The sequence below is a fragment of the Nasonia vitripennis genome, assembly GCF_009193385.2.
Source record: "Nasonia vitripennis strain AsymCx chromosome 4 unlocalized genomic scaffold, Nvit_psr_1.1 chr4_random0010, whole genome shotgun sequence".
In the NCBI taxonomy this organism is placed as follows: domain Eukaryota; kingdom Metazoa; phylum Arthropoda; class Insecta; order Hymenoptera; family Pteromalidae; genus Nasonia; species Nasonia vitripennis.
The window spans coordinates 599,734-622,198 of NW_022279646.1; the positions used below are offsets into that span (position 1 = coordinate 599,734).

General features: G+C 34.5%; 1 protein-coding gene and 1 long non-coding RNA gene across 4 annotated transcripts in view; one reads left to right on the plus strand and one right to left on the minus strand.

Moving 5' to 3' along the window:
* Positions 1–5,075: 5,075 nt before the first annotated feature.
* On the plus strand, positions 5,076–7,885 carry LOC116417400. Its single transcript, XR_004227664.1, has 4 exons — positions 5,076–5,592; positions 5,972–6,335; positions 6,400–6,428; positions 6,522–7,885. It is a non-coding gene; the product is annotated as an uncharacterized LOC116417400 (long non-coding RNA).
* A 1,055-nt stretch (positions 7,886–8,940) lies between these two features.
* LOC100117234 (probable 26S proteasome complex subunit sem1) overlaps positions 8,941–22,465 on the minus strand; it is an 87,415-nt gene continuing 73,890 nt past the window's right edge. For 2 of the 3 annotated variants that reach the window (XR_004227656.2, NM_001193264.2), the window contains 1 exon segment: positions 8,952–9,063. Coding sequence is in view for 1 of the 3 variants with exons in the window: in NM_001193264.2 (NP_001180193.1) it covers positions 9,009–9,063 (55 nt within the window). In the remaining 2 variants the exon portion in view is untranslated. 3 annotated transcript variants of the gene reach the window in all.

Below are 22,465 nucleotides of genomic sequence, written 5' to 3' on the forward strand. Positions count from 1 at the left end.
ATGCTGCAAACAATTATTTATACATGAGTTTACCAGTAGGGAAAGATAAATTAATATAAATTAATATAAAAAACAATATAAATTTTCTTAAATAAACCGTAACGTATAATTAAATAGATGTTTTAAACAAACATTACAATAAATTATATACTTTGATTAATGTATTATAATAATTAAATATGTTATACAAATATATATATATATATATATATATTTATTTATTTCAACACCATATACATATGCCCTTTAAAAGGCATCCTATAGAGGCAAACACAGTTGCCTGTACATAGGGATGGCATAATCACTAATACTAATATACTTAAAACTACCATATAGAGCCAAGATAACGCATTTAACGCTATCATGTCATTTTTCCTTTTCTTAGCAAGTTAACAATATTAAAATATTAAAAAATATATATAACATCCAAAAGTTAATTCTTTTCTATAAACCTCTTTAATTTAATTTTCATAGAGATTTTACTTATTGCTAAGTCTTTGAGATCATTCGGTAGCGTGTTAAATACACTCACAGCCACGAAATAACTGCTTTTCTTGCTTACTGTTTTATCAATTTTAGGCAATGGTAGATTCTTGTTTCGTGTCTTGTTTGTACTTCTTATGTATCTGTCTCTTAATTCATTATAATGGTATACTATACACTCTAGTTCGAACATTTGCCTTATACTTAGAGGTTGGTTCTCTGCTATATAACAGTTGTTATTTATAATTCGAAGTATTTTCTTTTGTATTCCTTGAATTAAATTTAAGTAATTGTTATAAGCTCCACCCCATGCAATGATGCCATAGTTTGTAATACTTAGAAAGAAGGCATAATATAGTAACATTAGCGTTTTACTATCCATAAATTTTTTTAGCTTCGCAAAAATAAAGATTAAATATCTTGTTGTTTTTATAATATAATTTATGTGTTTATCCCACTTCATGTTATAGTCTATTATTAAACCTAAATATTTACAACTGTCTACTCTATTTATTACATTATCACCAATTCTGATGTTTAAGGTGCTAGGCACACTATCACAGTAATTGCCATATGCAATATATACGGTTTTATTTACATTGAGCGATAATTTATTTAGGTTTAGCCATATTGCCACCTTACGAAGATATTCATTTAATTTTTCTTGGGCAGCTGTCCACGAGTTATCACATGAGATGATAACTGTGTCATCAGCGTAAGCTAATATTGTTTCATTTTACATATCTATCAGTAGGTCATTCACGTATAATATGAAAAATAGAGGGCCAAGTATTGTTCCTTGTGGAACCCCTATCATGATTTTTTTGTACTCACTCTTGCCCTTACTTATCTTTATACATTGTTTCCTATCAGATAGATAGCTGCTGAGTAATTTTAATGCTTCTCCTCTTACACCGTATCTTTCTAATTTATCTACCGTATCGAAGGCTTTAGCCAGATCTAAGAACGCAGTTATAATCGGTTTGCTTTTATCTAGGTTTCTATATATAATATTTGATAGACAATTGAGAGCATCCTTCGTTCCTCTCTGTCTTAGAAAGCCGAATTGTCTATCAGATATTATTTTGTGCTGCATGATAAAATTATAAAGTCTATTGTATATGATTTTTTCAAGTATTTTGGCAATGTTAGAAATTCGTGATATTGGTCTATAGTTGCTAATACAACTATTGTCTCCCGATTTATATATAGGTACAATATCTGTTTTTTCAGTGCATTAGGCCAGATTGATTTCTTTATGCATAGATTAAATATATACTCTAACGGTTTTAATATATGTTTCGATAAAGATTTGATAGTTATTGCACTAATATTATCTACTCCACCAGCCTTTTTTTTCATTGCAATAATTATATTTTGAATTTCATACATATTAGTTGGATTAATAAAAATTGAGTAGTTATTTCGAACTGGCAGTTTCAATTGTTCTAAGTCCATTTTTTTTAATTTGATTGCTTAAATTTAATCCTACATTACAATAATATTCATTCATAGTGTTCGCAATAGTAGTCTTGTTATCAATTTTCTGATCATTAACTATTATACTATCAAGTGATCCTCCTTGCTTCTTTTTTTTCCCTAACTTATCATTTATTATGCTCCAAAGCTGCCTTGAATTACCACTGCATTTTCTAATGGCATTATTTTCGTATTTATACTTAGCATCTTTAATTACCTTACTCAAAATTTTTTCATAATTTTTATAATCCATTTTCAGTTTCATATTTGTTGGATTCTTTTTCCATATATTATATAACAACTCTTTAGTTTTACAGGATATTATAATACTGCTTTCGTAATCCATTTTTTCGTAGGAACTGAATCTTTTTTGTTTTTATTAGAATATTTTCTATCAGTTGCTTTTTCAACACAGCTTTGGATCATACTTATTAATTCATTTATAGCTTGGTTAGGATCATTTATTTGTGACAATGAGTCCCACTCAACTCTTTTTGCAATATTTATTAACTTGCCATAGTTAATGCAGGCTGATTGATTGTAATCATTTTGTATTTTGAATTTATTAATACTTATGAAGAGTGGATAATGATCATTAAACGGTATGTTTAACTTAAAAGACTCCAACTCAATATTTCTTACTTTGGCGAAACAATTGTCTATACACGTACCGTTCTTACTGTTCTGAGATGGTCTTGTGATTCCTCTAAAAATTGGAGTATATTCATTTTAAAAAAAATTATTCAGAAATTATATCAATATTAAAATCTCCAAATATATTGATTTTTTATATTAACCTGTTTAGCCAGGAATTTTCTTACTGAATTAGTAAACTCAGATTTCGATACATCGTGGCACCTGTACATAGCAGAGATCCTGATTGCATCACCTGACTCTAGAAAGGTATCAGAACTTACAACACTCAATCTATCAATTACTTCTATTTTAGTTTTTTCCTGTATATTCTTTTTTTAAATATAACATGACTCCATCAGCCTTATTTATTTTGCTGTTATTGTAATAGCTTTTATAGCCTTGTAATTGATAGTATTGAGGATGTTGTAAGATCCATGTTTCCGTACATATTATAATAATTGGTTTTACTACCAAGCTTTCAATAAATGATTCTAATTTTTCATAATTCGCATTTAAACTTCTTATATTTACACAGAGAATTAAGTTCTTTTTCTTCGAGATGCTCTTATTGAGTGATGATGTTTTCTGCATCACGTTCTATGTTGTGTATGTCTTCAAAATTGAATTCTTGAGCCATTAGTTAATCCTTTTTTCTTAGTCTATTTGTTATACGTGTATTAACTGAGTTGAGTGACGTAGAAGATATCCCAGATGCACGCATGGTTATAGCCTTGTTTGAAGTATTTTCTGCCATACCGACATATCTCGGTATTACAGGTTGTATCGTGTAGTCAGTAAGGTCAATGAACTTTCTTATTTTATTTTGTAGGATACTGCATGCGTGGCTATCTGTTGCCATATGCTCAGTATTATATTGAGTTTTATACTTATTATTGCTGAAGATACAGTTAGGACAATTTAATTTATTACGGAACAATCTGTAGTCTTATGATTGCCTGCACATTTTAAACATGTGTGATTATTTGTGCACTTAAAATCATTATGCCCATATCTACCACAATTAAATCATGGCTTAACGTTGCAGTTGTCATGCACCTTACAGTTTTGATAACCCACGAAGATCTTGTTTTTATTCTCTCTCACATGTTGATATAGTTCAGCAGGGATTTCTAATATGACTGACTGTAGATGAGTTTTGGAGTTATCATATGAGTGCAATACTGTACACTTCTTGTTGAATTTACTAAAATTTCTTTCATTTATGTCATCTTCAATTTTTTTATTGCCTAAAGTTTCAAAATTATCTATTCCAAATACTTTAACCTTTGGATTCTCTATTGTTTCTTTTGTAACATTACAACTTAAATCAAGCTTTTTCTTCAAAACATTATATGCTTTGCTTGCACTTTCTTCTGTTAAACAATCTACTATTATTTCACTCTTTTTCTTAATTAGTTTTTTTGCTTGTATGCTCTTATCTTTAATGAGATAGTGTGCAACAGCATCATTTATTTTGCCAATAGGACATTCTTTAGTATCTTTGTTTTTAACTATAATTTTTGGGATTCGTTTTGGCTTGTTGTTAGTCATGGCACTCGAAATTACTTGAGCATATGTTTTGTTTTTTGAGGTATTTTTTGCTTTTTCTGCTTATCAAGTAATTCTCTCAATAGCTTATTTTTTTCTTTCAGTTCTTTATTTAGTTCTTTTAATAGTGCATTTTCACACTTTAAATTACTGTCCACTGATACACTATTCTCATCATCATCCTCACTTTCAGCTTCTAACACACTTATTTTATCACTTTTTCTCAATTTAATCTGAGCAATGATTATTTTGGCTTCATTACTCCGCACATTTGTATTCACTTTCGAGGTTAGGTCTACTTGGTTATGTTCCGGACATAATCCTAGAACTCCACTGATTTTTACTGTCCCATCTATTTTAGCAAAATCACTAGTATGAAAAGCTTATATATATATATATATATATATATATATATATATATATATCCCGCGAGCCGTGCGACTGCACACCTCAAGCTGATGTGACTTTTTAATATTTTTTACGTTTTTATCAATTATCTATAGTCATTCCTTATATAAATCTCAAATGAGATCTCTACTATTAGGTCTACTGCTCTATAAGGTTTACTTTTAAAATACTCTTATAAAGTTTGTTATAATTGAAAATTATTTTCTAAATAGTGAAACCGTATTCAAAAATAGATGCATTGAAGCATTATGAGCAATTTTTTTATTTTTAAATATTAGACATGAAAATTTCAGGTGAGAAACTCATAGTGATTCTACAATCAATAAAGTGTCATTGTATTATTGACAAGTGAATTTTATTTATTTATAAAATTTAAAAAATTAACTTTTCGCATGTGTATTAAACGTTATTTTTGTTACAGGGGACGGAAAATGTACTTGAACGCACGTGGAGCGTGCGTAATAGTGCATTTTACGCACACTATATCAAAATATATTTTAAATGCTGTCTTATTTAAAAATTTAGATAAGTATTAAATAAAATGATAATAAAAAAATTAATTGTCAATGTTTTGTTTGATTCAACTTTTTGACGATATTATCAGTGAGTGCGTAGAGCAAAACGGCAACAACGACGCGATGCAGCAGTGTTATAAGTAGTGAAATTTAGAAGTGCTGCTATAGCGATAGCGTCTGTATGTGTTTTCGAACAGCCTCCGCTCACTGGTATTGCTGACTTCTGTAACCACATCAAGATGACCCTGGAGCTAGATTTACTTTCCCTGTGGTGCTGATTTGCGTCTCTGGGTACTTCAACATTATCTGGTCGTGCTGCTTAGTATTTCTGGCTGATCTAACCACCCAAAGACAACGCTCAAGCTATATTCGAACTTTCTGGCTGTCCTGGAGACGTTTCTAGTTGCCTGAACCACCTACAAACGACCATGGAGCTGTATTTTCGCTTTTTGACAGTCCTGGTTGGTGTTGCTGGCTGCTTGAACCACGTCGAGATGATCTTGGAGCTGGATTCATGCTTGCTGTGAGTATTGATTTATGTTCTTGAATACATTAACCACTTTAATATGGCTCTCGAGATGGGTCTGTACTATCGGACATGGTAATATTCAAAATATTACAATAACTTGTGCTGTATATTTAATTGATATCATATAAATAATAAGTTTTAATTTGAAATGCGATGTGCATTTTATTGTTTACGGGTACCTTAAGAGTGATTATTAATATATTGCTAATTTTCTGTTTGTAAATATACACTACGTGACTGAAAAATGTTTTTTGACAGTGTTCATACATAAAAGCTGTCTTATTTAAAATTCTTATTCTAAAAGATCAGTGGTCTCAATCTATCAATAACTGTTTGTGAGAAAAATTTATAATATATATTCCTGTATGTCTAGGTGTACAAGCAATTCTGCATTTATTGGCATCGTAGTCTACTGCATGCACCAGAGTATAACTAAAGATATTGGTGTCGTTGGTATCTGAGCTATCGCAATCTTGGAGTTGGAAGAAAGCTTTATCAAGACTCCGGCAGTATTTGCTTTATTGATATATAAGTTATTTTATCAGATGAGATCAGTGAGTTGAATAATTATTTGTAAGTATGAGTTTATAATATGATTTCTTCTCTTTTCTAGCGTGTAAGTCATACTACAACTGAGGATATCATGGTCTGCTGGATGGGGAGCAGTAGAATCAACGGTACCGGTCTTATGCCTGATCATTGGTAACACTGGATCTTCGTTAGTGTGAAACTTTCAGGTATAATATGTTCTATATAATTTAAATATATTTCATGTAATTAATGTACTTTTTATTTTTGCAGATGCAGTGCTTACAAGATGCAGGTTATACGTATGTAAAATCATGCATTTAGTGCATAAATGGTTTTACTTAAAATATTATTTACATAGAGTTTTTTTGGTTTTCATTGTATATTTTTTTTAGGTAAAAAATATGAAATATAGTGACGAGCAGTTGCAGCAAAGAATTGTATTTTCAAGAGGATATTATTACTTTTGAAATGGAACAGAAGCTTTTTATTAATTAGTGCAGTCAATATTTGATTTAGTAGTGCGGGTTAATTTAGAAAATTGATTGTTTAGAATATAGTGTTTGTTTAGAGGGACGTGTCAGGCTTCTCAGAGGCTTTCTTCAATCTGTTATTTCCATTATTATTTAATTTAGGTTTTCTAGTTCGGTACAATATACTCAAATTTTGAAAGTAAATTGTGTTGAAATAGTGGATAAATAATAATACTGAGGTTAATAATATTAATAATATATATTGAGGTAAATAATTGTGTGTCGGCAATAGCCTCGGTTAATACGTCCGCTCACATCGGAGTCGAACAGCGTGTACAGTATAATCAGCGATTAGAGTGTAGACGCGAGGCATGCGCGGTGCGGTCGCTCTCGCGTGAGCTCGTCTCGTTGCACAAAATCGTCGTCGACCAATAGATGGCACGACAAGTGCCATTTTGATCATGAATCGAGATTATAAGATTTACTCAATATTACAACAAATTGTATTGATTCACTTCAAAAAATATCTATTATCTTTTGTCAAATTTCATGCGCTTATTACGAAATTGTCTTATTACGTTTATGTTAACTACTTTAATTTCAAGTCATTTCATAAAGCTGATCCGGAGATAAATGGGTAGGAGGATTTTTACTCCAACGTTGTGACGGTATACGCTCACATATACCACACTAGTAGTTCCGAACTCGACCGATAGGCGGCGAGCGTGCGAGCGAGCTCATATCACGGCACTAGTTCCGCGCTCGCCCGCCAAGTAGATACGGCGCAAGCGGAGCATGGCGCACAGACAATCCACAGCGCATTGATCGAACTGAGGGCTCTTATGGAAGCGGCCTCGCCAAGAGCGGCATCGAGTGATCACAGCATTTTTGTATGCTCTTACGCTTATGTAAGAGGCAGCAGTGATCTTTCGTCATTGACTGGCAGGGTGCGACCTCCAGTCTTGGGTTAAGGGATGCGACCCTTAGCCCCAAGGAACTACCTGAGTTGGCCGTCGGTTAATTAGTCATCTACATTTCCGATAACCGATACCGTACCGTTTATACCGACCCATCAGGACATCGAACCGACAACGGCCAGCTCCAGTAGGGAACCGCGATTGCTTATATTAATCTTTTGTAAATATATTAGTAGTTCAAATAGTCGTTCCTTTTCCAGGGATCCGAACGACATAGTCGAAACCGTCGTTACCAGTTGAACGCATTGTTAAATCACTTGTATGCTTATAATTTAAACACAATATACTATTACTTATTTTAATTCTAAATCAAGCGCGTTGTCACTCAATCACCCGAACTCCTATATCATCCTCTTTCTTATAGTGCGGTATACTCACAGTGTTAGAAACTTTATAGAATTATATATGAATTAAAAACGATTCAGATTTTAAAGTAATACATAAAGGAAGCTACGTGCCAAAGAATTGACAGTGATTTTTGTTTATGTTGTATAACGGGGTTATTTATTCCCGTGTATAATCGTCAATGGGAAACCCATCCAGCGACGGTATAGCGAGAGGAAAGAATAGCAGCTAGTTGGAGGCCTCTTGTAGGCTGTACGAAGCCTGACCCGTAGCGCAGTTTGCTATACTTGCTTGTCCTCGAACACATGAGCCCGCGGAGGTGTTGTGAGTTTAATGCTACGCAGCTTAGTCGCGAGCAATAAATACGAAAGAAGAACGGGTAGAGTCAGGAGCGAAATAGAGAGAGAGAGAGAGAGAGAGAGAGAGAGAGAGAAAGAGAGAGAGAGAGAGAGAGAGAGAGAGAGAGAGAGAGAGAGAGAGAGAGAGAGTAACGATCCAGCAGGCACTTACATTCGCGACTCGAGCTGACTCGCAGGCGATGCCTCGGGACTGCGATAGAAACAGCGCAAGAGCGGTTGACGCTGTACAGCGAGAAGTACGCCTCGTGGCCTTGAGGAAGTGTGGCCGGGTGCAGCGGGAGGACGAGCGGCCATCAACAGTACGTCTCGTGACCAATATGCGAGACCAGCTTCTACGAGGAGATCTTCCACCCGGCGACACACCATGAACACACCTTCGGAGTAGCAACAATCCTCAAGGACTCGCACACGCGGCTTACAATGCGAGAAGGCTTTTCGAAAAACATAACTATTCGGCGTAAAACGTTAATTGTCGCGGCGCGGGACGCGGCAGCATGGGTAGCTCTCTGCTCTCTCACTTACCTTTCTGCTAGAATTATATATTTTATTAAGATACATATTATTATTATACATATATTTAAGTGTAATGTGGAAGAGAGGGACATAATGAGTGTACGGGAGTCAATACGTTATGGTTGAAAATAAGATCGAGAATAAAAATTAAATTAAAATTTTCATTTATAGTTGAACTTTATTACAAAATTTGTTTTTCATGATGGTAGATACAACTAGTTTTCTTTAATAGAATCACATTGTGATTTTATTAGTTTGTCCAATTGTGACCTGTAACAAAAAAATAAACGAATTAAAATAACAAATAATGATCAATAGTGATTAAACATTTTATATGATGTGAGCAATTATTTCTAATTTTTTAATCACAAATACGGAATACAATTTTTTTTAACACATGCACGATTTTTGCGTTTTTTAGACCTAAAAGCAAGTTTAAAGTAACCTTTTTTGGCCGGCTGGAAAAAACGGACAAAATAGTATATTGTAAAATGTAAAGTGGGCTTTTTTAGGCCGAGTGTGAAGTTTCCAGTACTCGTCTGCGGCTCGTAAACGCCCTCGTCTTCGGCTCGGGCTAACTTGCCTTGACTCGTACTGCAACCTCACGAGACCAAAAAGCCAACTTAGCCCTCGGTGCACACCAAATTTTATGTAACGCATGTACTTATTTCTGCGTTTACACACATGTGTACGTGATCATATACAAACACACACACATACTGGTACGTATATTTGATGTGAGCTATTGACCATTTTCTTTAAAAAATGAAAAACGTCCGCCGGGAAAAAAATGATAAACGCCCGCCAGGCAAAGAAAATGAAAAGCGGCCGCGAAATTTTTTTTCGCCCGATAGTCTAAAAAAGTTACTTAACGCCCGATTAATAGATACAAAAAAACGCGAAAATTGTGTTTGTGTTACAAAATAGTATATTGTGTACCAAGGGCGTAAAGTGGGTTTTTTTAGGCCGAGTGTGAAGTTTGCAGTACGAGTCAAGGCGAGTTAGCCCGAGCCAAAGGTGAGGGCGTTTACGAGCCGCAGACGAGTACTGTAACCTCTCGAGACTAAAAAGCTCACTTAGCCCTTGGTGCACACCAAATATTTTGTAACGCATGTACTGATTTTCGCGTTTACACACACGCACACACACATATGTACATAATCATATACACACACACATATATACGTATATTTGATGTGAGCTATTGACCATTTTCTTAAAAAAATTTTAACGGGCATTTTTTATTTTTGTTTACCCAGCGGGCATTTTTCATTTTTTTCGCCCGCATATGCGACATATATACACATACATACACAACAAGGGGTAAATTGGCTTTTTCAGACTCGGATGATGTTTGAGCACTTGTGTCTGTCTCGTGCTCAATCATCATCCTCGTTTGAAAAAGCCAAATTTTGTTCTTAGTTGTGTAATGTACTATTACTTTTTTCATTTTCATTGTTGTATGTTTTTTTTTATAAATTTTAATTTTTTGAGTTCTTACAGTTAATGTGATCATGAACTCTGCACCTACTAATTTGCCACTAATGTACGATCCACATCGACTTAGTATCTTATTTTTTGTCATTTTTTCAGTATTTTTCTATATTTTTTTTAATTTTGTTTATTTTTGTGTTTCTGCTATAGGTGTTTTTTCACATCATTATCTGAACGCCGTTCATCTAGCATCACGTGACAAAATCATATTTTGAATAATAAGGCTTTAAAGTATAAGAAAGCATCAAAAATTGCAACAACAGGCTCTACAAATGTAAACATTTCAAAAACTGGTGGGAATGATAAGTCGAAAAATGTATCAAGTGGTATGATTTCTCTTTTTTTTATTTATCTTAGATCATGCATATTGTGTAAAAGTGAATTATTCAAGAGCAGGTAGACGAAGAAGCGAAGTAAAATAATTTAGTCTACCATCTTCTTCTTCAATACCAGAAAGAAAAACCTGTTTTAGCTGCCTAAGAATTCGATAAGAAAGTACCAGGAAACGTTAAAAAAATTTGATAATCACGCGAATAAACTTGCGGATATTATTATAGATTACGAATTTATGAACCGAAATTTTGAGTAAGTTCCTGATGACGGATGAATTTAATTTTTTTATATAGAAATATCATATCAATTATTTATATAAAATAATTTTTCAACATTAAAAGACAAAGATTTATGTTTATACGAAATAAAATTGCGGCACTGTTCCCAGGACAAGTTCAAGGGAATACCACTGCTCTGAACAATGATTTTTTGTAGAGTGCTTATGGAAAATTACAAGAAAAAAGCATGGAGCTGGAAATATTTGACGACAACGTAAAATATAAGAGTCAGCCACGCAAGTATATTGTGGAACTAGGGGGGGGGGGCTATTTCTAACAAGGGTGAGATTTGAGCACGGGTTAGAGTCAAGGGCGCTTGAGACAGAGTCGAGTGCTGAAATGTCATCCGAGGTAGAAATTGCTCTCCTCCTTTGTTACATACCGTACTTTTTTTGACAAGTACCTGTAAAGACCCGTTTTCATGCATATAGAGTGAATGGTAAGTTGCGCATTTTGAGTCGCAAGCCACTCTCTTTCAAAATTTTTCAAAAATTAGATTCATTTTGAGTGTTTTTAAGTAGCGGGAGGGAATGGCCATTCCCTCCCACGTCTATCCGTGGCATTAGCAGTCCTTTTTTGCACCGTGAAGCGCCCGAACGTAGCGAGGGTGATATGCACGGTGCAATAAAGAACTACTTATGCCACTGATAGCCGTGACATAAATGCGGATTTATGCCACGCAGTGCTATAAAAAATTGTTTCCTTACATCACTTCATACATTTTTTAACGTAATTAATTTTTTAATTTTTAAATTTTTAAATTACTGGGTTAACATTTTAATCAATGAGTCTGCTCGCATTTACTTAAACTTCGAGATCTTTGATAAGAATTCATTAGAAAAAGGCATGGTAAAGTGAACTTTAGAACTATACAATGAAGCATTTATTACTAGTAATTTTGTTCAGCTTATCGAAAAATTTATACTTTATATTTCGGTTTAGTAGGAAAAATTGCTTGCAGAAATTAGTTATGGTACTATTTACAGTAAAATTATTTGCCATTAAACGAAAATAAAATATCCCTTAAACATTTTTTAAGCGAAAAACTTGGATTTAAAATGCTAAAAAGAATATTGTGGTTTTCTTTTTCAAGAAATAAAACGATACATAGCTAAACTTGCTACTAAAAAACTTTGATTTCTAATATAACACAAAGTGCAGTTTGGCGTGACAAATATAATAATGTAAAAATAAGAATTTCATTTATAATACAGTACTACGATGACTTTGAGATAGGAAACGCTCTTGGTAGCCACGAAGGAGAGCAAGCATTAGGTCGACTTACGTAGTTTTGCAACTACGTACTTTACGTAGTTACAAAATTGAACAATATTTTTATAAATAACACTAAGCATTTACGCTGTTTTTATTTTTATGTTAGTTCTCCAACTAATATTAAGGACGTAACAGCGACATTTGAACAGTACAGCTTGATGTGTGAAGAAAATCCACTTTTCTGAGGAATTCTGAAAATTATCAAAAAAATTTAAACGAGGAGAAACATTTCTCATTAGCTACTTTAAACAGTCGTGATCACACATTCGATTATGGTTACGAAGATACCTCTAATAAGCCGCGTTTAATAATAAGAGAATTTTCGAAAAAAAAGTAAACACACATTTAAAGATAAAGTAAGATTAAAGCAATCATCTTCGGAATGGGTGCGTTTAAGCTGATATCTCGGTGCAATCATTGGCGATATAGTCCCAAAGAATAGTGAGTTTCGGGAGATATATTTGAGTTTAGGAAAAATATTGGGCGTTTTATTATATAATGAAATGTCGTAAAATGGCAAATCCAACATGAGGTAAACTCGATTAGAATTATTCTGCGCTTATGTACTCTTAGCATTCGCTAGAATTTTAAAAATACCTTTAATTTTCTGGACCAACCGGAATTGTGTGCTCTAATAGGGATTCAGGTCTCATGCATTATTAGTACATTACGATACGATACGTGTGACTTAAATGGTTCTTTTTTACACGGCGCAGTTAGCACCCGAGCGCAGCAAGCACAGACTGCTAAATTCCGCAAGTCTCGCCTATTCGTGTATAAAGTAGTCCTTATTTGCACCGTGACGTTAGCGCACGAGTGTAGCGAGTATGATAAACACGCTGCAAAAAAGGACTACTTTAGTCACAGATAGGTATGACTTAACAGCGAATTTTAGCCACACTGTACTATAAAGTACATTACGATACAATGTGACCTAAGTAGCACTTTTTTGCACGGTGTGAGCTTAGTACCTGAGCGTAGCGAGTTAATTACGCCGTGCAGAAGTGTTACATACATCAGAAGTATCATACCGAATTTTATAGCACAGACTACCTAAGCTCGCTGTCATGCCTATCCGTGCCATTAGTAGTCATATTTTTCACCGTAAGGTTAGCTTACACGAGCGTAGAATGTGTGATAAACACGGTTCAAAAAAAGACTACTTAGATCACGGTTAGGCGTGACTTAAGCGCGAGCTTAGGTCACGCTGTTCTATAAAATAAATAATCTCATCAATTGAATAGAAAATTATGTAGACGGAGTATTTTATTGGTTTTAGACCTAGCTATCTTAATCTACTTGAGAAAACAAAATAAAAACAAATCAAATAATAATGATGCGGAAATCTTCTGCGCATTCATGAGAACCATCAGCGTTCTCTGGAAATAGAATATTCACCCTAAACTCTTCGCTGTCCTCACTATTTAATAATTACTTGCATCAATTCTCGCGACGAAGCACGATAAATTACACTGCAAGTGCTATTCGCATTAAATCTCGTATCAAAATGCAAAAAATAATCGTAAATTCCTCACAACAAAATCTTTACGTCAAATATATCAATCAACCAGCTCTCACGTCCCATCCCAGATTCCTTGCAGTCGGTCCAGAATTGTTAGGGCCTCTAACACGGTGTACTGGGGAGGACGAGCGCACCCATCCTACACCGGCTTGTGAAAGTCCGATTTGGAACGACGGCATGCCAGAAACTTTAGCTAGCCTTGCTCCAGTGTGCAGCCTGGCACGTCGCTCTTCCACCTCTCTCAAGAGTTCGGCCTTGAGAACAGTCTACTCATGCTGTTCCAGTCTTTTCCGAAGATTCTCAGTCCAGCGTCTATCGTCTACCCTTCTGGCCTCCTGAGCTCTGCATCTCTCTTGATCTCTATGCTCGCACAGCTAAGTCTCTCCCTCGATCTTTGTACGTGCTCACGTAGCTAAGTCTCTCTCTCTCTCTCTCTCTCTCTCTCTCTCTCTCTCTCTCTCTCTCTCTCTCTCTCTCTCTCTCTCTCTCTCTCTCTCTCTCTCTCTCTCTCTCTCTCTCTCTCTCTCTCTCTCTCTCTCTCTCTCTCTCTCTCTCTCTCTCTCTCTCTCTCTCTCTCTCTAGCGTCCAAATTTATGGTCTTAACACTAGCCGTGTGTGGCTAACTTCGTGGTCTTAACATGTGTTGGGTTGAAGAACCGCAAGATGATTTGAGTATTTTTTTCACTGACACTCGTTTATTATAAAAAAATGCTTTCTTGCAAATATATCGATAAGAAATCATAGTTAAGGATACGAAATATGATTATATACCACAAAAATTTAGATACAATAATGTGAATATTTATATTTTATAATTGAAAATTCGAGATGCCAATATCGAAGTAAATAGTGCGGCGCCGTAGGTTCGTCTGCTTCTCACACTCGCCTTTGTGATACAGTTGATACAGTTAAAAATAATATAATTCATGGTCCATGTGGATCACAGAACAAAAATTGCGTATGCACGAGTGAAGACAAAAACTTATGTACCAAAAGATTTCCCAAACCATTTATTAATGGAACACAATATAATCCGGATGTATATCTTTCTTATCGTCGAAGAAACGATGGAAAATAGATTATATATTCAAAGCGTAGAGTAGCACATATAATGGATTTGTTGTACCATATAATCGTTATTTGTTACTATTGTTAGACTGTCATATAAACGTAGACGTAGGTAGTGCAATAAAAGCTATAAAATATTTATTGAATGAATATTTTTACAACGGTCCTGACATTGTTCTAGTAAAATTTAGAACCGTACACAAAAATAACGATCAGAATGCTATAAATGAACATGAAAGTACATATAAATATGACAAAATAACACAACACGTTTCAACAAGATACATATGCGTACTTAACGCAATCTATCGTATTTTGTAATTTAAATTAAATACATTTTATGTAATTTATAGATTAGTTGATCATCACCAAAATGAACAATATGTATATTTTGTAGTACCTTTGATAAACGCGTCATAATATGGCAACAGATCCCGTGTTATGTATATTAGAAAACCGAGTTAAAACAATCACAATGTCATATATCTGTTGTATGACTCTAACAACCAATCGAAGCAGTTCAATTTACATGACATCAACATCTATATTATATCGCGCCTTTTATAAGTCAATTTATCTCATCGTCAGATCTCGAAGTAAAGAACATCTAAAAAACTATGACCGTAACCATGACGAACATTTCGCAATTTCCCATTTATCGTCTATAGTGATGTAGTTGTGTCTTGGCGTCAAATTTAGTCCTTTTTCTCTGAGGTTTTGTCCGTCATAAATAAAATCTAATCCCTTCGGTATTATGTTTAATACAGCACATCGCATCAAAATAAATATATTTTTTAAATAACTACATAATATTACTCAATAACGTTGTGTTTCACGCATGTTTGTGTTTCATATTTCTATTATTATAAATTTGTGGATTATATATACTTAAAAGATAGGAAAAAGAACAATATAATGATATCAAGTTGGAAGGAAGAACAGTGGGATAAGACGGTGAAAAAGTGGATTAAAAGAAAACTAGAGGTAGAGATAACGTTAAGGGGGACGTGGATACAGAATGGGAGAATCCGCAGAACAGGAGCCGAGTGCAGAAACTGGGAAGAAAAAGGATTAATTATGAGAGAAAAAGAAGGTTACAAGTGTCGGACATATTCATAGACCATGATGTAACATAAAAAGAGAGACAAAACAAGGAAAAACTAAGAGAATACGCGCAAAGGAAAGAAAAGGGGGAAAAAAGGTTAAGATAGGGTACAAAAAATTATGGATTGAAGAGGTAGAATATATTTGGAAGGAAAGGGAGCAGGAGCTTTTTCGGAGAGAAAAAAGGATAGGAGAGGGACATAAAAAGAGATCAGAAGAGCAGATGACAGGACCTAGGGTTACCTAAGAGGGTTTGATGTAATTCGTCTACAGGAAACATGGCTAGAAGATAAAAAAGGCAATTTCTGGGAAAAGAAATTAGGAGGTTATGAAGTGAGAACTAGGAACGCAAAAAAGGGGGAAAAAGAGGGAGAGTGAACGGGGGAATGGTGATGGCGCTAAGAAGAGGAGAGGAAACAGTGAGAATAGAGCGGATAGAAGAAAAAACAAATGAATTCATAGAAGCAAGAATAAAAAGAAGGATGATTCTTTTGAATCGTGCAGCAATAATTAGAAGTTGACAGTAAAAAATAAAAATGTGTTACAATAAGCCATGGACTACTCTATGATATTGGGTTATTCAACAAGGATATTGATACAAAAATTAATAAATAATAATAATTTAGGCACAGGAAAATTGTGATCATAATTTAATTAATATCTTATGTACTGTTGCGTTAGATAGCTACTTCAAAACCCGTAGAATTATTGTTTCTCACTTATTAGAACATTTTTTTATAAACAAACTTTTGACCCTCATCCTTAGGATGAAATTGACGGACACAATACCAAATTGAAAAATACTTATAGTTTTGGACTTGTTGAACGACGATAGAGCCACTCAGTGCTCTCTCTTAAATAGATGTGCTCTTATCTAAATAGTTCTTCAATTCTTTAATTCTGCTACTAAGGTTAAATGAGATTTATATTTATGGAGCAAATTATATCATTCTGTGCTTTAAAAGTATAAGCTAATGGAATTTAGCAAATTAATAATTTTTAGATTTTCCGTAAAAGCCATAGTCATGCTAGCAAATTGTGTAAGGAGTGAAGTTGCCTTTGATTACTAATAATGTTATTCTATAGTTATATTTATGTATATAAATTATAAATGGTTTTGTTGCATTTTATTGCAAAGTATAATGTCATCGATGTTTCATTATAATCAAAAATTACGTAAAAATTTGTTTACGGTTAAAATTTTGATTAAAATATTGTTATTTTAATATTTATTATAATTATTAATTTTTCAATGCAATAATGATTGTTATTTAAGGTTGTTATAATCTGCTATATATATATATATATATATATATATATATATATATATATATAAAATCTATTTACAATTTAATCAATGTATACAATGCATAAATTATAATTTCGTAAAAGTACCTTGTTCAATATTAGTTTTAGAAGTCGATTCTGTGATGCAGTAATCATATATCATTTAGTTAATGATTTACATTTGTATTTTTTATAATTATGAGGCATAGTGTTACGTTCAATGCCAGCAAGATTAAAGTTTTATCATTTTAGACTTTGTGTTTCTATGCGGTAGTTGTACATGTATGTTATACATATCTATACATATATAAGTGTTTAGTGAACGCAAGAGTATAATAAAAAGTTTACCAATTTAAGATTTTAAGTAGTATGTAAATATTAAATTTATATACGTATATATACATGGTGATGAAAGCAATATAAGTGCTTTGCTGCTGCCAGTCACAGGCAGCGTAACACAAATTTTGTGGATGACATGAGAAAGTAGAAAGAATTGAAAATTTATATACGTATATATACATGGTGATGAAAGCAATATAAGTGACTTGCTGCTGTCAGCCACAGGCAGCGTAGCACAAATTTTGTGGACGACATGAGAAAGTAGAAAGAATTGAAAATAAACACATTTTTGGTCAAATCCATTAGGCGTTTGCCCTGGGTATAAGATGCCTCTTCGAAACTCTTTATACCAAGTGAGTGCCTAAAAAGGAGGCAGAAATAGAAAAGAGGATGAAAGAAGCGGGAGAAGCCACAACCGGGAGAAAATTATGGGATTTAGTAAAATGCAGGAGAAGAAAGAGGAGAACAAGATGTAGCAGTGCGATAAAGAAAGAGGAATGGTTACTACATTTCAAAGAGCAACTGGGAGAAGAGGAAGAGAAAGAGGTAAGAAGAGGAGGAGGGAGGAGAGAGCTTGAGAGAAGAAGAACACATTACTGAAAACGAGGTGAGGAAGGCAATTAGAAAAATGAAGAAGTGAAAAACACCAGGAGCCGACGGACTACAAAATGAGGTATGAATACACGGGAAGGAACAGGTAATAGAAGAAATAACTAAAATACTGAATAACATATGAAAAGTACTAGAGAAATAGAAAACGGGACTAATAACACCGCTATTAAAGAAAGGGAAGAGGAAGGACTCAAAGAATTACAGAGGAATAATTCTTGTGGACACAGGTTACAAATTATACGCGGAAATGATAAGGGAAAAGATGGAAAGGGGTTAGAGGGAAAAGAGATGCTAGATGATACTCAAATGGGTTTCAGAAAAGGAAGAGGTTCGGCGGACGCAATTTATATTTTGAGTAAAGCAATAGAAATTGAACTAGATAAGAAGGGAAGTAAAGTCTACGCGGTTTTTGCGGATATGAGAGCGGCGTTTGACAAGGTGAAAAGAAGTGTGGGAAATGATGGGGAAACTAGGGCTAGGAGTCAGAGTAAGGAAGGGAGTTAAAGAGTTATATAGAAGGACAAGGAGTGAAATCAGGATTGGGGAATATAAGATAGGTGAGTTTGAGCTACACAAAGGGGTTAGGCAAGGGTGCCTGCTAAGCCCGACACTTTTCAATGTAGCAATGGCAGACACGGAAAAAGAACTGAGTAAGGTACGGGTAAGATGGTTAGTTCCAAAAAGGAAGAAATTTTGGTCAATTTCATACGCGGACGACATAGTGATGTTGGCGAATGATGCGACAGGTTTAAAGCAGATGCTAAGGAAATTTGAGAAAATAATAGAAAGGAAAGGGCTAGAATTAAACACGGATAAGATCAAAGATAATAGTATTCAAAAATGAGGGAAGAAGAAAAAAAGAGGATAGTCTTTTCTGGGAAGAGAAGGAGATAGACGTAGTACAAAATTTCGAATACTTAGGATACATGTTAAAGGAAAATGGGAAAGAAGAGGCTCAAATTAAGAAGTTAAAGGAAAAGGCAAGCACGGTAATTAGTTCAATGTGGGGGGTTAGGAGAAGAACTCTTCAGAGATAACTGGGAATTGAGGATAAGGTTATTTGATACGATGGTGAAAAGTGTAATGGAATATGGTGCAGAGGTGTGGGGATGGGAAGGTAAGGAAGAACTGGAGAAGATACAGAGAAAATATATGAAATGGGTAATGAAACTAGACAGAACTACGCCGAAGCACGTACTGCATTTGGAAACAAAGAGATACAAGCTCGAAACAAGGATGAGGAGAAGGGCAATAAAATATTAAAATATGAGGTAAAACTAAGCAAGGCAAAGAAAGGAAGGAACCCTGTGGAGGGAATGCTGGAGAACTCTAGAAATAGAAAGGGGAAGAGGAAGGAGGCGCAGTACTAGACAGGAGACAGAAGAGGAACTAAACAAAAGAGGCTGGGCACTATCAGAATATGACAGAAGACTGAGAGCAGGGGAGTAGGTATGGGTGGAGATGGAAAAAGTAGAGAAGGACATTCAGTGGCAGAAATGGGAAAGCGAGATGAGAAATTTAAGATTGGTGAAAGACTTAAGAGAACTAATAAAACCACAGGGTGAGACGCCAGAATACTTGAGAAAACCGGGAACACAGGGAAAAAAGAATGGGAACACAAGGGAATACAAGTATTGGATGAAAGAAGAAGAAAGAATATGCAGGTTATGCAGAGAGAAAGAAGAGACTTTCGAACATATATTTGTAAGATGTAACGGAAGAGGCAGTAGAAAGAACTGGAAAAACATTCCGAACGGGGAAAGGAAGAACCTGGCGAAATTATACAGAGTAGTATGGGTGAGGGAGGAGAAGAAGAGGAAAAAAAAAATAAAAGAAAGAAGAATAGGCGAATAGGGAAAGAGCAATCAAAAGAAAAAAAAGATTAATTGAAAAGGAACAAGAGCAAAAGGGAAGAAGAGGCAAATCCAGGAAAAGTAACAAAGAGAGAAATAAAGAAATCGGATGAAGGAACGAGAATAGTACAGGGACTTTTCGTGAGCAGCGGAGACGAGAGAAACAGTCGTAGAAGCAAAAGTCAGTAGGAAAGGACAAGAAAACGATACAAATGGAAAGAGGAACGTGGACAGGGAAAGGAAAACGAAACAGGGCAGATAAGAAAAACACGTGGTGCGACACAGAAGTAAAGAGGATAGTCGAGATAAAAATAAGTATAGAACGGAGAAAATAAATAGAACAGGAGAAGATGTACGGAGAGAAAAGAAAAAAGAAAGAGAAATGAGGAAATTGAAGGAGGAGGTGGAAGGATGGAAGATAAAGGCAAAATTTAAGAGAGAAAGAAGAGAAGCACTAGAAAAGAAAATGCAGGGAGTGAGAGAGGACGTGGAGTTGATGAAAGGGAAGATGAAAAACATGCAGAAAGAGATGGATGAAATGAGAGAAGGGCTTAAAGGAAAGAGACCGTAAAGAAGAGGCAGGAGATGAGAAGGGGGAGAAGAATAACTGAAAGAAGAGAAGGAGGAATTTTGAGAGAGAAAAGAGCGGATGCTGCAGGAAATAGGAAAGGGGACAGCAGGCGGAAGGTGTGGGAAAGAGGCCTGATAGTACACCTGAACAACTGGACGGAGAAGGACTCCATAAAGGACTGGCTGGAGGATATAATGGAAGAAGTGGAATGGGAGCTGGAAGACACAAGGACAGAGGATACGAAAAAGGTAATTTTAGGAGAAAGGAACATATGGAATTGATATGGGAGAATAGTGCAGAGATTGGAGAAGGAGGCAGGATCAGGCTTGAGCAATGGCTATCCTTTGACGAAAGAAGGTCCAAAGCTCTCATAATGAGAGAGAAGAGAAGGAGAGAAGAAGATGAGATATAGGAGGGAGAAGTCTCATTCAAAAAGATTGGATTGCAGATATAGAAGGCAAACTTTACAAGTGGGACGAGAGAAAGGAGAGGATTGTCAAAAAAGGAAAAGGGATTAAACAGGGAGAAGAGGACAAGTATAAGAAGCGGAGGTCGGGGGAGTCAGAGAAGGAGGAGGAAGATTGAAGAGAAAGAATTCTCTTCGTGTATTTTACACGATGAAAACTGGGTAAATGTGGCCCCTAATTAAGGTTACATTTTTTACTGATACATGACCATTCGACACTTATTATATTATAGCGAATAGCGAAATAGGGTCTATGATACAATGCACTATAAGTATACAACATATATACTAACAAAAAATTTTAACTATAGCAGACAATGTCCAGGTATCAAAATCACCTCCCGAATGGCGAGATATAGTCTATGATACAATTCACTAAGTATACAACAAATGTAACAAAAAAAATGTTCACTTCCTGTAGATGATGTCCAGGTGTCAGGATGATCCTGAGGTTAACCCATTATAGTTATGGTAAATGATACATTTGTGCTACGTTTAAAATTACACCAAGTTTAATCACCAAGTAACCTCGTTTATAATCATAAGTAAGTTATCAGCGTTAAAATTCCAGGAAGACTAAAATTCCAAGAAGTCCAGAAAAATTCCCTGGAAAATCCAGAAAGTACGATATTTCATCTGTACATTAAAATATTACATTATTGGCGTACTAAAGAAAAAAAATAAAACGGTAGGAATATTTTTAGATGCTAGGACTCGTGTGACAGTTGAACAAATTTTAATTAAAATTAGAGGGATTTTAATAAATTGAACTGGAAATGACGTTTTGGACAGAAAATTAATATTATGTAGAAAATAGGTATAATAATTACTTATTTAAGAAATTTGGACATCGATGGCGATCTTTTTAATGGAACAAGAATGATTAATAAAGATATAAAATAACATATATTAAGAATAGAATGATGTTGGCTCTATCGGTCTTCCCGAGGCAATTTGTACGTAAGGAAGGAGAGAAAAAACCAGAGTTTTGCTTTATTCTTCCTTCGACGTTTCGGTGGACAATGTCACCCTCATCAGGAAAAGAATTATTTGTCGTACATATATTAGTTGGAGAAATAATTACTGGTAAATATTCTGGTGAAATTATCTTATTGCCACAAATTGATTTAAGACCATCGTTAGATAAAATACCTTTATGAATGATAAGACGACAATTTCCAGAATCATTTACTTGAGAATGATAGACTTTAGAAAAAAATTTACTGAAGAAAAAGTTCTTAGATTAAATAAAAAAATACGTTGAAAGTCTATCAGAATTTTTTGAAGATTTCTCGAATTTCTTATATTATAGTATAATTTAATATAATTAAATCTATTGATCATACGAGTGTTTGATGGTTAAATGTTTATTTTTGAATTTATTAGATTATAGTTTAATACATACAAATATTGATCATACGATTTTTCGATGGATAAATGTTTACTTTTTGAATTTATTAGACTATAGTA